This window comes from Gigantopelta aegis, chromosome 10 (genome assembly GCF_016097555.1).
Source record: "Gigantopelta aegis isolate Gae_Host chromosome 10, Gae_host_genome, whole genome shotgun sequence".
Taxonomy (NCBI): Eukaryota; Metazoa; Mollusca; class Gastropoda; order Neomphalida; family Peltospiridae; genus Gigantopelta; species Gigantopelta aegis.
This window is the reverse complement of record NC_054708.1, coordinates 83,215,356-83,230,209: the sequence shown is the minus strand read 5'-3', so window position 1 is coordinate 83,230,209 and position 14,854 is coordinate 83,215,356. Positions and strand designations below refer to the sequence as shown.

At 36.7% G+C, this 14,854-nt stretch overlaps 2 protein-coding genes across 2 annotated transcripts in view; one reads left to right on the top strand and one right to left on the bottom strand.

Annotated features, from left to right (window-relative positions):
• LOC121384695 (U6 snRNA-associated Sm-like protein LSm1) overlaps positions 1 to 3,462 on the bottom strand; it is a 21,532-nt gene extending 18,070 nt beyond the window's left edge. Inside the window, exon 1 of the mRNA XM_041515186.1 lies at positions 3,297 to 3,462. Within this exon, the coding sequence (XP_041371120.1) occupies positions 3,297 to 3,342 (46 nt within the window). The 5' untranslated portion in view covers positions 3,343 to 3,462. The remainder of the gene's footprint in view (positions 1 to 3,296) is intronic.
• LOC121384694 (peroxiredoxin-like) overlaps positions 3,375 to 14,854 on the top strand; it is an 11,848-nt gene continuing 368 nt past the window's right edge. The window contains exons 1-7 of the mRNA XM_041515185.1: positions 3,375 to 3,513; positions 3,610 to 3,739; positions 8,820 to 8,961; positions 9,720 to 9,855; positions 11,358 to 11,461; positions 13,860 to 13,990; positions 14,732 to 14,854. The exon at positions 14,732 to 14,854 is cut by the window's right edge and continues 368 nt beyond it. Of these exons, the coding sequence (XP_041371119.1) occupies positions 3,496 to 3,513; positions 3,610 to 3,739; positions 8,820 to 8,961; positions 9,720 to 9,855; positions 11,358 to 11,461; positions 13,860 to 13,990; positions 14,732 to 14,817 (747 nt within the window). The 5' untranslated portion in view covers positions 3,375 to 3,495 and the 3' untranslated portion in view covers positions 14,818 to 14,854. The remainder of the gene's footprint in view (positions 3,514 to 3,609; positions 3,740 to 8,819; positions 8,962 to 9,719; positions 9,856 to 11,357; positions 11,462 to 13,859; positions 13,991 to 14,731) is intronic.

Sequence of the window (14,854 nt, the reverse complement as noted above, 5' to 3'; positions counted from 1 at the left end):
AAAAATGTAGCGGGTTTCCAAGGCGCATGTGCAGGGATTTCAGCGGGGTTGGGGTTATAGACTGTGTTGAGCGAAGTTTATATGGGGCCATGCTCCCCCACAAAAATACATTTCAATTTTTTTTTAAGCTTGGGCAAGTAAGGGTTTCGACCTCCAATACCCTCCCCCTGCACATGTACCCGATTCCTCTCTAAGATTATGTCAAAATTACCAAATGTTAGTTCATCAAGATGAACTTTGTCTACAAGTGCAAGCAATAATTCAAAGTGAAGATCGTTTCAAAGTAAGTATTTCTTAGTGTCCATATGCTCGAAATAGATCACAGTACACGATTTGGGTGGAAAAATGTGATGGCAGTCGTTTTTCTTTCAGTTTGACTGCAATTCGGATTGAATTCTGTTCCGAGCAAAACTGCTTGGAAGGGCGCTAATGGTGTTGCTCGTCCCCAGGATTAACTTTGTTAGTGCTTGCACTTGTAGACAAAGTTAATCTTGATGAACTAACCAAATGTTAGACATCCAACAGCAGATGGAATGAAGGATAGGATATGTTTTATTTAACGACGCACTCAACACATTTTATTTACGGTTGTATGGGGTCGGATGATTATTAAATCAATATGCTTTATCTTTGATGTCGTTAAACAACACACACACACACACACAACTTTACCCTTTCCAAACGAAATAATATTTATTTGAATTTGTCGATTTTAACACGTAAAATTAAGAAGTGAAAACGTTCATTGTCTACTTTAGTATATTTTATTTTTTAAATATATACATGTAGCGACCACCAAGCAAAGGGCCGCAACTCTAAACGCTTTTTATCATGTCGCCAAAAACGTGTCCCCGAATACCTACATGTCGATTACGGCTTTACAGTCATTAACGGCCGACTTAATCGTTAAACATCGGTAGTGTTCGTAAACTAGAATGATGAATAAATTGGTTTACGTTAGTCTAGCATCTTAGTTGCAAATTAAAAGTGGTAAAATTATTTTTCCAAATATAGGTTATCAATTTGTAACCCTTTATCAGCCATAAACACCATTTATATTTATATGTTATTATGTGCAGTATTTTAAAGAACCGATTTATGTCACTAACATAAATATAAACCATCGTAAGTAAAAGAATTGATTTATTAAAGTAATTATGATTGACCGGGATTTTTATACCAAGGGACATAACTTTTGAATTTCTCGCCACTAATTTTAAGACTGTTTCTTTCATAGCGCACACAGAATCTCAAACTTGCATACATATTGCTATTATAAACAAGACTGATTGATGCCAAAAATAAAATAAATAAATTGCAAACAAGATTTAATAAGCATAAATCATTTCCAGTCTAGGTTTTGCCTAATATTTGACTAAATAACAGTTATGGGCCAAAGGTTTTCAGTGTCACAGTGGTAAACCAAAAGTATAAATGTAATACATAAACATGACAATTTGGTATATTTACAAATGTGAAAATGAAAGACAAGTATGTACTTAAACTATACATTAAAAAAAGTTATTGCAATTTGTTCACATATGAATATTTATAGTTCACATTTATTTACCTGTAAATTAATTTTCACCGACAGCCCATAACGACTTCATACTAACGTCTCAATGCTTTCTTTATGTCATATTAAAAATACTCTACACCAAATAATTGGTTCCCTACCCTGGGTTTCTGCTAGAGGGTACGCAGGTAGAGGGTACAATTACATGTATGTACTAAAAAATCTCGGAAATTAATGGATATGTTTTGTTTTAATTTTTTGATAGATTATAGTAAGATAATTGCTCTTTAAAATTTGTAAAAGTGCATTAAATAAAATGGTCCAATAAAACATTTCAAATTCATAACTACCCAATATATGCCTTTGAATATATTTTGTTTTTATTACGTAACCTCGAATTATGTTCTGGCAGAAAGCCTGCTACCTTTGACAGAGGTTAAAACAATTGGTCGTCTAATTTTCGACTGTTACCATAAAGTAATATACTTAATCACTCTTGGCATCTAGCAATTTAAAGCAAATTTTACAATAGTTAGCACTTGGAATAAGCATCATATATTATTTTGTTTTGTTTTACCTGTAATATATTTTACCTGTAATATATTTTCACCAGGACTTCCTTCTTCCTACATGAATGATTAAAGAAAATAACACTGGATATATTGTAGTTATTTTTGTTTTATTCCAATATATAATAACAAATGTGTTTTATGTCAGTATGTGGAGCAAACTAGCTGATACAGTTGGTTTGAAATCATGATTACAAAATCCTAAAGATAAAAGGAACTGGCTCCTAATGTCAGCCTATACATATTGTCCACATCTGTACCGGCCTGTAGGAACGATATTTGAAGTGTGGGGTGGGGTGGGGGTTGGGGTGGGGTATACAGTCTCTAGTGAGGGATACAAACTAGATTTTCATTTTTATATCATCTTTATTTATGTGGAGTAGTGAAAATTTTAAACATACATTTTTGTCTTCAAGTGTGGGATGGAGAACAAACCCCTAGACCCGCCCCTCACACACCCACCCCACCCCATCCCAGTTCCTATGGGCCTGATGTATTTTATATTAATAAATACAAAGACTACACAATGATATTGTCTACAGGACATATCAGGTGTAAAGTGATTGTCAGTATGTGACAACATTATAATATTTTCCAACATTTCTGTGTTTCTGTGCCCGGCTGTGGACAGTTTTGGCAGACGGGTACCACATTTGCTTAATAATTAAAAATACACAGTTTAACCAAACACATTAAAACTTGGAGGATAACTAGCTAAGATAACACAGAAAAGTGTGCTAATTTTAGTTTTTTGTTAAAGTATTATATCTTGCTTTGGTGAGGAGGGGACGCTTTTTAGCAAATTTGCGAAATTGGCCTCTGGAATATATCCATTGACGTGTCATGTTTACATCTATGCTGGACAACATTTATGATGAAATGTTATTACATTTTGTGTGTTTTTCTTCTAATTAGGTCCATTTGCTTCAGTTTACATTATAAAAGTCATAAAAAGTATGTAAAAAAAAATGCTTGTTGTATGCTACATTTGTGCTTTGCCGAGCTATGGCGGCACAGGCGACGAATCGTTTGACGATATCCGTTCATAGCGAACACACACGACTGTTTTAAAAGTGCATTTGAGCTTGTATTTCACATTTGTACAAGATGTTATAATATGATAACCTGAGAATGTAACTAAACCGCAGAAACATTGACGACAGAAAAACCCCAACGGAAATTTTGTCAACCGTCCAACTCTACAAACTTACTATCGATTTCTTCTATAAGACTCGCAGTACCAGGCAAATAGTTCATTTTGTTTGATACACAAATATGTAAAATTACTTGTCCATAGCTAACGCTGTATTAAAAACAAAGAACTTTCAATTTTACACGTTCTGCCATTTACATCGTCCTTGACCTTCATCAAGTTGCATGGAGAGTTTAGGGTGAAGGTCACTTTACAGAATGGCAGCCCGATTTATCGTACGTGTGTTATTTAGTTGTCTGATTTTGATACATTTTTGCGTTGTCTTGAGTTCTGTTACATAACTAATTCATCACTGATTCTATATCTTTCAGAGCAGACCGCTTTCCCGACTATGCATGCTTCAGAAGCAAGTCGGCTTACAAAACGTGAAGTGCCACAAACAGATCCAAACCCATCATTTCATCAGCAATACTTGTATTCTGTCAAGGACAATTTCCACAGGTATTGAAAGGAATTGACAAAAATATTATTTTGATTCGCTTTTTTTTTAAAATGTAGCTTGACATGAGCAGTCAATGAGGAATATCCAACAATCCATAGTTTATTAATTGATTCGTCCATCCATTCAACCCTTCTGATGTCAAAGGGACATACCCTGTTTTTTTAAAACGCTAACACATATTTTTGACTATTATAACCGTTTTTTTTATAACTTAAATCATACTTCAGTTATACTTTATTGTTTAGATTATCAATTTACGTAAATTCAAATGTTTTTGGTCATCCTGGTGTTTTTAATATCACAAAATGCATTTGTCATATTTTTAAAAACGCATGTGCGTCTGAGAAGGAACAGTTATGGAGTCGAGTTTTAGTTTATCTTTAGAGGGTATTTCACCATTTCAAAGTCACAGACTCATGTTTCACTCAATTGTAACTTTATCCAAATGTGTTACAGATTTCTAGATTAACTAAACTTAGGTGTTCATTTTCACGGGTTGAAACTAGGGTATGTCCCTTTAACTTTCAATACTTTATCAGTCAACCCCTCAATAACTGTCAATTTCACACGACCCACCCATTTTGTGTTTTACCATTTCTGTTCATCCATCCATCCATCCATCCATCCATCCATTGTATCACATTAAACTGCAAGGTGTCCTTTGCTTTGTATATAATGCTGTAAGGGGTTGACGGGTGGTGGTAATCAGTGGCATGGCGTGGGTGGGTCCACTGGTGCTATTGCCCCAGGCACAAAATTCTGGACTGGTGGAAGGAACTAACGGTCCACTGGTTAGGGGGCATAATACTTGCCTTGCCCCGGTCCCTGGCAACCCACTCTATGCCACTGGTGATAATGGAGGTATTTCTGTTGTGACAGTGTCCCTTTTTTCTTTTTCTTAACAATCTGAGGTTATTATTTTTCAATCCATCGGTCCATCCATCCATCCAACCACCCATCCACCCATCCACCCATCCATGGATTCATTTATCCATCCATCCATCCATCCAAGCATCCAAGCATCCATTCCCCATACATCCATCAGTCCATTCTCCATCTATATACATTCATCCATTCAGGATGCAGGGTTCACATTTTACCACAGCAATGACAGCAGGTGCCATTGTTGTCCTTAATGTAGCTTGCTGTGCGCCAAAAATCAGACATTGTTAACAGCAAGAAAAATGCTGTTGTGCACGACCTGATTTTCCACCATGCCCTTCCCATACATTTCATGTGTAAAAAAAAAAGTAAAATTGCTACTGGTAATAATATAAAAGACATCCGTAATCAATAAGCTGCATAGGTTAGAACCCAAGGCATGAGGGTGAAATTACCTTTGTCTGAAAAAACTTGATAAAAAGTAAATTGCCATCATGCCCCTCTTTTAAAGGATAAATTTGCCTTGGTGTTCCTCCAACTTTCTCAGGTGCCCATATTTTTGTTAATAAACTTGCCATGCCTCTCCAAAATTTGATGCTTTCATCCATCCATCCATCCATCCATCCATCCATCCATCCATCCGTCCATCCATCCATCAGTCCATCCATCCGTCCATTCATGCAACCATCCATCCATCCACCCATCCACCCACTCACCCATCCAACTATCCATTCATGTATCACAAACCCATTCATGAATCCACTTATCCATTTACTTATCCATTGACCCATTCATCCACTTATCCATTTACTTATCCATTCACTTATCCATCCACCTATCCAAATCCACCCATATATTTTCATGAATTTTCCTTGCTGCTAATAAAAACATGTAGGTTTCCATTGAAGACTACCTTCTCAATGACCAAATGTTTGACATACAGTAGCTGTTAATTAAAGGAGACCGGACACCAAATGTTTGACATACAGTAGCTGTTAATTAAAGGAGACCGGACACCAAATGTTTGACATACAGTAGCTGTTAATTAAAGGAGACCGGACACCAAATGTTTGACATACAGTAGCTGTTAATTAAAGGAGACCGGACACCAAATGTTTGACATACAGTAGCTGTTAATTAAAGGAGACCGGACACCAAAACACATGTAATGTGTAATGGATTAAGTTAGCGTCAAAGACTGCATTACTCTAACACCTGGCTCGCTGCGAGGCACCGGTCAGCTGCGCTTCTTAGGTTTGGGGTAAAAACAGAAGTGGGCGGGATTATGCATAGATCTGAACGAAAGCGAGGCAATACGTCATCGGTGAGAGTTACCAAGCAATACCGGTACACATGTTGATTCTTTGGTTGTGCCTTTTAGTCGTCTTTTTTTTCTTTTCTTCTTTGTCTCCAGGTTTATCGGAAATTTCATTTACAAGATTATTAGTGTTATTATATACTGTCGACGTAATTATATGATGGTTAACTGTGCAGTGTTTAACTGCAACATTAACAGCAATGCATCCCAAGAAACGGCCAACATCATGGTTTCGATTTCAAAAAAACCGAGTTGTTTTAAAACATGGACGTATTATTGTCGTCAAACGGGCTTTACACCAACTAAATACAGCAGGTTATGGTACATTTACAATGTGAAAATTAAAACAAGTATATACTTAAGATATACATTAAATAAAGGTATTGCAATTTGTTTACATACGAATATTTAAACTTCACATTTATTTACCTATAATTACCAAATTAATTTTCACCGACAGCCCATAACGACTCCATACTAACGTCTCTTGATCTAGTTGGTTTGTTAACCGTATAACAAAACACCTTCAAAACATGAATTATTACGTTAGTTAACAATGTTTATAGTCAGTTCAGTATATTGTCATTAAAATTAAAATGCTAACACTTTGGCAGGAACAACATATGTACTCTGGCCAGAAGGAATGATAGTTAATTAGTTTTAAAGCTAACGTCGATTATTAAAGCATAATAAAATTGTACTTTTCAATGCTTTCTGTATGTCATATTAAAAATACTCTACACCAAATAATTGTTTTATACCTACCCTGGGTTTCTGCTAGAGGGTGTGGAGGGTAAACTTACATGTATGTACTAAAAAATCTCAAAAATTAATGTATATATATATATAATGTTTTATTTTTTCGATAGATTATAGTAACATAATTGCTGTTTAAAATTTATAAAAGTGCATAAAATAAAATGTTCAATAAAAAAAACATTTCAAACCTATAACCACCCAATATACTCCTTTGAATATATTTAGTTTTTACAGGCCCGTAGGAACGACTTGGGGGGAGGGGGGTGGGGGGCACTGACGGACCGGGTATAAACTCTACATCAGATTTTGGTTACAATGGCAAAAGTTCCTACGGGCCTGTTTTATTACGTACCCTCAAATTATTTTCTGGCAGAAAACCTGGTACCTTTGGCAGGTTTGGTCGTCTAATTTTCGACGGTTACCATAAAATAATATAATTAATCACTTTTGGCATCTAGCAATTTAAAGCAAAATTAACAATAGTTACCACATGGAATAAGCATCATATATTATTTTGTTTTACCTATAATATATTTTCATCAAGACTTCCTTCTTCCTCCATGAATGATTAAAGACAATAACACTGGATATATTGTAATTATTTTGATTTTATTCCAATATATAACAAATGTGTTTTATGTCAGTATGTGGAGCAAACTACCTGAAACAGTTGGTTTGAAATCATGATTACAAAATCCTAAAGATAAAAGGAACTGTTTCCTAACCTCACCTACATATTATCTACATTTGTATAGGCCTGTAGGAACGATATTTGAAGGTGGTGGTGGTGGGGGGGGGGGGGGGGGGGGGGGGAGGGAATACAGTCTATAGTGAGGGATACAAACTAGATTTTTATCTTTATATCATCTTTATTTATGCAAAGTAGTGAAAACTTAAAACATACATTTTCATCCTAGAGTGTGTAATGGAGAACAAGCCCCATGGCCCGCCCCTCCCCAGTTCCTACGGGTCTGTTGTATTTTATATTAATAAATGCAAAGACTACATAATAATATTGTTGATAAGATATATTAGTTGTAAAGTGATTGTTAGTATGTGGCAACAGTATAATATTTTCCAACATTTCTGTGGTTTTTGTACCCGGCTGTGGACAGTTTCGGCAGACTGGTAACACATTTTCTTAATAATTAAAAATACACGGTTTAACCAAACAAATTAAAACTTGGAGGGTAACTAGTTAAGAGAACAAAGTTTTTTGTTAAATTATTATATCTTGCTTTGGTGAGGAGGGGACGCTTTTTGCAAATTTGCGAAATCGGCCTATGGAATATCCACTGACATGTCATATTTACATCTATACTGAACAAGACTTATGATGAAATATTATTAAATTTTGTGTGCTTTTCTTCTAATTAGGTCCATTTGCTTCAGTTTACATTAAAAATGTCATATGTTAACTTAGTCAATAAGGGGAGCGCGGTAGTTGCGTGTTGTGGTTTATGACGGCAAACAATTCATTACGCCGTATATGTTTTGGTGTCCGGTCTCCTTTAATTAATCCATGTGTTCTAGTGTTGTTGTTTAACAAAACAAACTTTTTCATGAATCGTGAAGTTAAAGCAAACAACTTTAAAAAAATATAAACACAAACATTGAAGGATTGCCCTACATGTAGCACTAAACCAAATAATTTCAGGCTGGGTCAAAGTTCGAGGTACACCAAACTTTTGACAGAGAAGTTAACACTAAAAGTCCTGTGATTGGTTATAAATGTAAGTGTGTTGGTCGTAAAAAAAATTAGTTTCATTTGGGCTAAAAATGTATGCAATTTTATTTCATTTAGTACCATTGTGTCAAGTAGCCTTGTGCTTGGAACATGTATGGGGTACCTGTAAAAAAAAAATTACTCAAATTTTGTGCGAAACTCGCAGTGTTGTAAAAATATCTGGTTGTACTGAAAATGAGCCATGAAACATACCATTTTCTTTAGTTAATACTTTGAGGTAGGGGTTGTAGTACTGATATTTATGGGTCATGGTTTGGTTGATATATTGCATATAGTGTTTTTAAACACAAACGTTAACATGGTCACCTATGGGATTTTATTTGGTATAGTCATACCTACATGTATTTCCTGCAGTATTTCCTCCATCTTATAGGCTCTCCTCACCTCAGTGCTAAGGTCCAGGATCCTGCTCCACAGTTTTCCGGAACCGCGGTTGTCGATGGACAGTTCAAGGAAATCAAACTGTCTGACTACAAAGGGAAATACCTTGTGCTGTTCTTCTATCCACTAGATTTGTAAGTCTCTATTAATATTTTATTTATCTATCTTATTGGACAAATGGAGCGAGATCTAGCTCCGTCAGTGGAGCGTTCACCTGGGGTGCTTTGGTCGAAGGATTCTGCTAATGGTAAAATGTAGCAAAATATTCAAATGTTTGACAACCAATAGTGATGTTCCAATGATCGATTATAATTGAAAATCAATCAGTTTATCTCTACCCATGTGATGATTGATAATAAAAATTCATATTCAATTGTGCATGAAAATGTTAACAGTAATTGTTCCTCCAGTTTAGATGATAAAATTGATGAAATATGTTGGTGTTGGTATTTGTTTTCATGTGTAACTAAAGAAAAAGATAATAAATAGTTATTAAAGGTATAATGATCCACCTGTAGCATCTAGATCCTAGTGAACACGACAGTAGGTGCATCACCCTTATAATTCAAATACTTCTTGTGTTCATATAATTCTAACCGATTGTGTAATCGAAAGTTGATCGGTTGGTGTCAACCGGTTTAAGCCGATGATCGATGATGAATTTCCAACCGATTCCCAGCACTAGTAGCCATTGATCAATAAATCAGTCCTCTAGTGGTGTCGTTAAACAAAACACACATTAACTTTTATTAAACGTAGATATTTTTCGTGATATGGTTGCAGACTTTACTTGATGAGATACCAGGTATATTTCATATCTTACAAAAAGAACTTAAAATGTTTTTTATTTATCACTTAATTAAAACTGATTATGTTTGTGTGCGTCTTTCAGTACGTTTGTCTGTCCGACGGAGATCATCGCATTCAGTGACAGCATGGACAAGTTCAAACAACTCAACACTGAGGTGATAGGGGTCTCCACAGACTCACACTTCAGCCATCTCGCGTGGATCAACATGCCACGGAAGGTACATTGATTTAGTCATGATGTAGGAAGTGTTCATATACTGGCACCTGTATTGTAAAAATAGACACTCAACTGAAAACTGACTGCTTTGAACATCCCCAATTAAAAAAAATGGCCAACTAATAGCATCGATAGTAACAAAAATGGTTGACTAATGCCATGCCCTGATACATGTGTTTTTTTATGATTGATCTTTAACATCTGTTATGATCATTTCGACTTGCTTATAACACCCCCAATTACAAAAATGGCTGACTCATAACATTGCCAATAATAAAAATGCCCAGCAGATAACATTCCCTATTTAAAAATTGGTTACACATGTAGCTGACTAATAACATCTGTTATGACAAAAATGGCCAACTCGAAACGTCCCCATGCAGTTACAAAACTGGCTTATCTGTAACGTCTTGTGACAAACATGGTTGTTTGATAATGTCTCTTGTGACAAACATGGTTGTTTGATGTCTCTTGTGACAAACATAGTTGTTTGATAATGTCTTTTGTGACAAACATGGTTGTTTGATGATGTCTCTTGTAACAAACATGGTTGTTTGATATTGTCTCTTGTGACAAACATGGTGGTTTGATGTCTCTTGTGACAAACATAGTTGTTTGATATTGTCTCTTGTAACAAACATGGTTGTTTGATATTGTCTCTTGTGACAAACATGGTTGTTTGATATTGTCTCTTGTGACAAACATGGTTGTTTGATAATGTCTCTTGATTATTTTGTGGGCGGGACGTAGCCCAGTGGTAAAGCAACCGCTGTGGTAAAGCAACCGCTGTGGTAAAGCAACCGTTGGTGGTGGCCCATTGGACTATTTCTTGTTCCAGACAGTGCACCATGACTGGTATATCAAAGATCGTGGTATGAGCCATCCTGTCTGTGGGGTGATGCCTATATAAAAGATCCCTTGCTATTAATGGAAAACTACTGGCCTCAGTGGTATAGTGGTTAAGGCTGGTAGGTTCTGGGTTCGCCTCCTGTTACTGGCTCCTACCCAGAGCAAGTTGTAATGACTCAGTGGGTAGGTGTACATACTTCTCTCTCACTAACCACTTATGTTTAACAACTAACCCTCTGTCCTGGCCAGACAGTCCAGATAGCTGAGCCCAGGACAGCGTACTTGAACCTTAATTGAACATAAGCACAGAAAGAACTACAAATGAATGAATTTTTTTTTTAAATGAAGCAGGTTTCCTCTCTAAGACTATATTTCAGAATTACCAAATTATGAATGACATCCAAACTTTAAGTGATTATTTGTGTGTTTGCCAGGAAAGGGGAGTGGGAGGTCTGAAGTACTTTAAGTGATTATTTGTGTGTTTGCCAGGAAGGGGGAGTGGGAGGTCTGAAGTACTTTAAGTGATTATTTGTGTGTTTGCCAGGAAGGGGGACTGGGAGGTCTGAAGTACTTTAAGTGATTATTTGTGTGTTTGCCAGGAAGGGGGAGTGGGAGGTCTGAAGTACTTTAAGTGATTATTTGTGTGTTTGCCAGGAAGGGGGACTGGGAGGTCTGAAGTATCCGCTGCTGTCAGACTTCAACAAGACAATCTCCAGAGACTACGGGGTTCTCGTCGAGGAACAGGGGCTGGCTCTGAGGTAATCAGTAGACACAACTACATCCCAGTTGTCTTCACGTGTTGTTTATTGTTAAAGTGTCCAAGAATATTATGCCACGAGACTTCATGGCCGTGGAGTGGTATAATCTTGTGCACTATAATCGAGTGCAATAAATAACATAAGAAAACAACTGCTATGTGGTTCTGTATTTATTACATACACCTTTCTATAATTATGATTAACAAAAGTTTAATTAAAGAACACAACTTACTTTGTCTGGAAAGTTAGTTCAACTTTATGGACCACTGGGCGTTCTGGCTAGGAACATGATGTCATTCGAGTGAACACATACTAAACATGCAAGATTTTGTATTACACATATGTTCAATAAACAAATCAGAATGGTCTTTATTACTGTTAGTAAGATTAAAAGGATATGTAATAAAATATAGACATCCACGCACTTTATGTTGATGCTTGTCTAGGACAAGTAAATTGTTCTCACAACTTGTCCAACTTCACAAGTCAACTAAAAATTACAATGTACGTATATTGATTTATAAAACAATCATTCATTAACAGATTTAGCATTGTGATATGTTTGGCAGTTTAGTATTAATAAGCCAGATATTTTGCTGTCTAAAGAAGGACCATTTAAATATCACTGGACATTTTCAATATCAGCACATCAGTAGGACAAAAGTTATTGTGACACACAAAAGACAAAGATAATTGATGTCCGAAGGTATGGAAATGAGCAATAGTCCATGAAAAGGGCGCACCTGCCATATGCAAATGAGCCACATCACTAGAGGGGGTCCAGAGCAAATTTCAGTAGCGAGTGTGTCCACCTTGAGCATTGATACAGGCCTGGCACCGTCGTCTCATTCAGGCCACTAAACGCTGGAGAAAGAGATGGTATGGGCTGTGAGGGTTGCTGGCTGGAACCTGTTTTGGAGATGCCTGGTTTGGATCCATGTGTCTTGGCGAGGGGTTGTCACGGGTGGTCGGCCGCTACGGGGACGGTCCCTGACCTGGTTGTTTTGTTGATATTGTTGCCATAAGTGTCATATGGAATTTCTGTGGACGTAGAATTGACGTGCGACTTCACGCTGCGAGGTCCTAGATTCAAGCATCCCTATGACTCGCCATCTGTCATTTTCACTGAGGCGTGGCATGATGAAATTGCAACAGTTCACTAATTATGTTTTTCTGGACTTATGAAGGCTGCACAGAGTGGCAATGATTTGTGACTGAATATCTGGCCTTTTATGGTGAATACTGGACAGCATTTCTCCCAAATATTCCATGTTTCTTGCACAAAGCATGCAATCGCTGGAACAACTGCTTGGTTGCATTTCTTTGAGCTGTTTTATGCACATTTTCTCTGTTTTACATCCATAAATCCATTCACAAATTTATTACTCCAAACAATCCATGTCACAATAACTTTTGTTTTTGAGTATAGATATATTTATATTGATAGAAATTTATTACCCATATGGGTTCAAATATACGGGTAATATGTTTTTCGATATTTGCACAGTGTGCAGGTTGCTTCTACAGCCACTGTTTGGCTGGCTTGAAAAATGATGACGTTTGGTTGGTTGTTTGCTATGGCCGGACCGGCCTCGGTGGTGTCGTGGCAGGCCATCGGTCTACAGGCTGGTAGGTACTGGGTTCGGATCCCAGTCGAGGCATGGGATTTTTAATCCAGATACCGACTCCAAACCCTGAGTGAGTGCTCCGCAAGGCTCAATGGGTAGGTGTAAACCACTTGCACTGACCAGTGATCCATAACTGGTTCAACAAAGGCCATGGTTTGTGCTATCCTGCCTGTGGGAAGCGCAAATAAAAGATCCCTTGCTGCTATCGGAAGAGTAGCCCATGTAGTGGCGACAGCGGGTTTCCTCTCAAAATCTGTGTGGTCCTTAACCATATGTCTGACGCCATAGAACCGTAAATAAAATGTGTTGAGTGCGTCGTTAAATAAAACACTTCTTTCTTTCTTTGCTATGGCCGGAATTTCACTTTCATTGAGTCAGAATACACATACGTTATATGATCTACACAGATTTACAGATATCTTTTAACTCATTTATTTCATAAATAAAAAATTGGTATATTTCATAATTAAGAGGCTTTAGTAGTGTAGATTTTTTTTATTTTCTAATGCAACCACTGTCATACTATTTTGTATTTTAAACAATGGGTTGTAAAAAGAACACTGTTATGCCGTAACATTACTTACATAACGTTATGTAATGCACATAAGATTATATGAATTATCTGTCCCTTGCGAATGAATGTTGTAAAACCCTCGCCAAAGGCTCTGGTTTACAACATTCATTCACTTGGGACATATAATTAGTAATTTCTCGAAGCTCGTTAGTTATTCTCTAAGTAATTTATTAGCTTTTTTTCCTGCCTATTTCAGGGGTTTGTTTATCATAGATCCGAACAGCACTGTCCGACAAGTGACGGTCAATGACCTCCCAGTCGGGCGGTCAGTTGATGAAACAATACGACTCATTCAGGCATTCCAATTCGTTGAGAAACACGGAGAAGGTAGGTCAAGCATGTCAATGCAAAAACAAGAAAGGTATATTTTGTATGGCTTAACTTGCATTAGCTTTTTCTTAGCTCAGCTGGTCGGGCCATTTGGGTTTGATCATGCATGGCAAATAAACCAGGGAAAAACATTAACTGTGACTAGGAAATTATTGATTTGCCTTCCATTCACATTTAGACTGTTATTGAGTGCATGACATGTAGGATGGAATTTTAGTGGGTATTATATGATAATAAATATTTATTTTTCTTTAATCCCATTATTGGATATAAATTATATGTGCTGACGTGTTGTTAAACACATGTTCCTGTCTGTTCCTTTAGTATGAAGTTAAGCTTTTATTATCCACATAGTTCAAGGTATACAGACAAATATAACCAGTACGACACGTGTTATAATGATTTTATGTGCACAAACATGTCATGATTTCATGTGCACATTGAATGTGTACTTTTGGGATGTGACATCATAACATAATATGACTTCCCCAGTCTTAGCTTACTAAATGTCATCTCCTTTATGAATAATTATGAATAATGTGGATAATAAAGAAATTATTACACTCACATCTGAATCGTACTGATTTTACGTAACTCATGTATTACTCTCTCTCGGGCAATACAAGAATCCTGACACTCGTTTCATAAAATCAGTACAACACACAAGCTCGTATAATAATATCTATAACTGCAGAGTTTTGAACCAAATATACTAATGTTATATTTCTATGTTTTCAGTGTGCCCTGCAAACTGGAAACCGGACTCTGCGACCATCAAACCGTCCCCCACAGAATCCAAGGAATACTTCAGCAAAGTCAACTGATGGAAGACAACAGCAACGTCTCCAGCCAAACCCAATG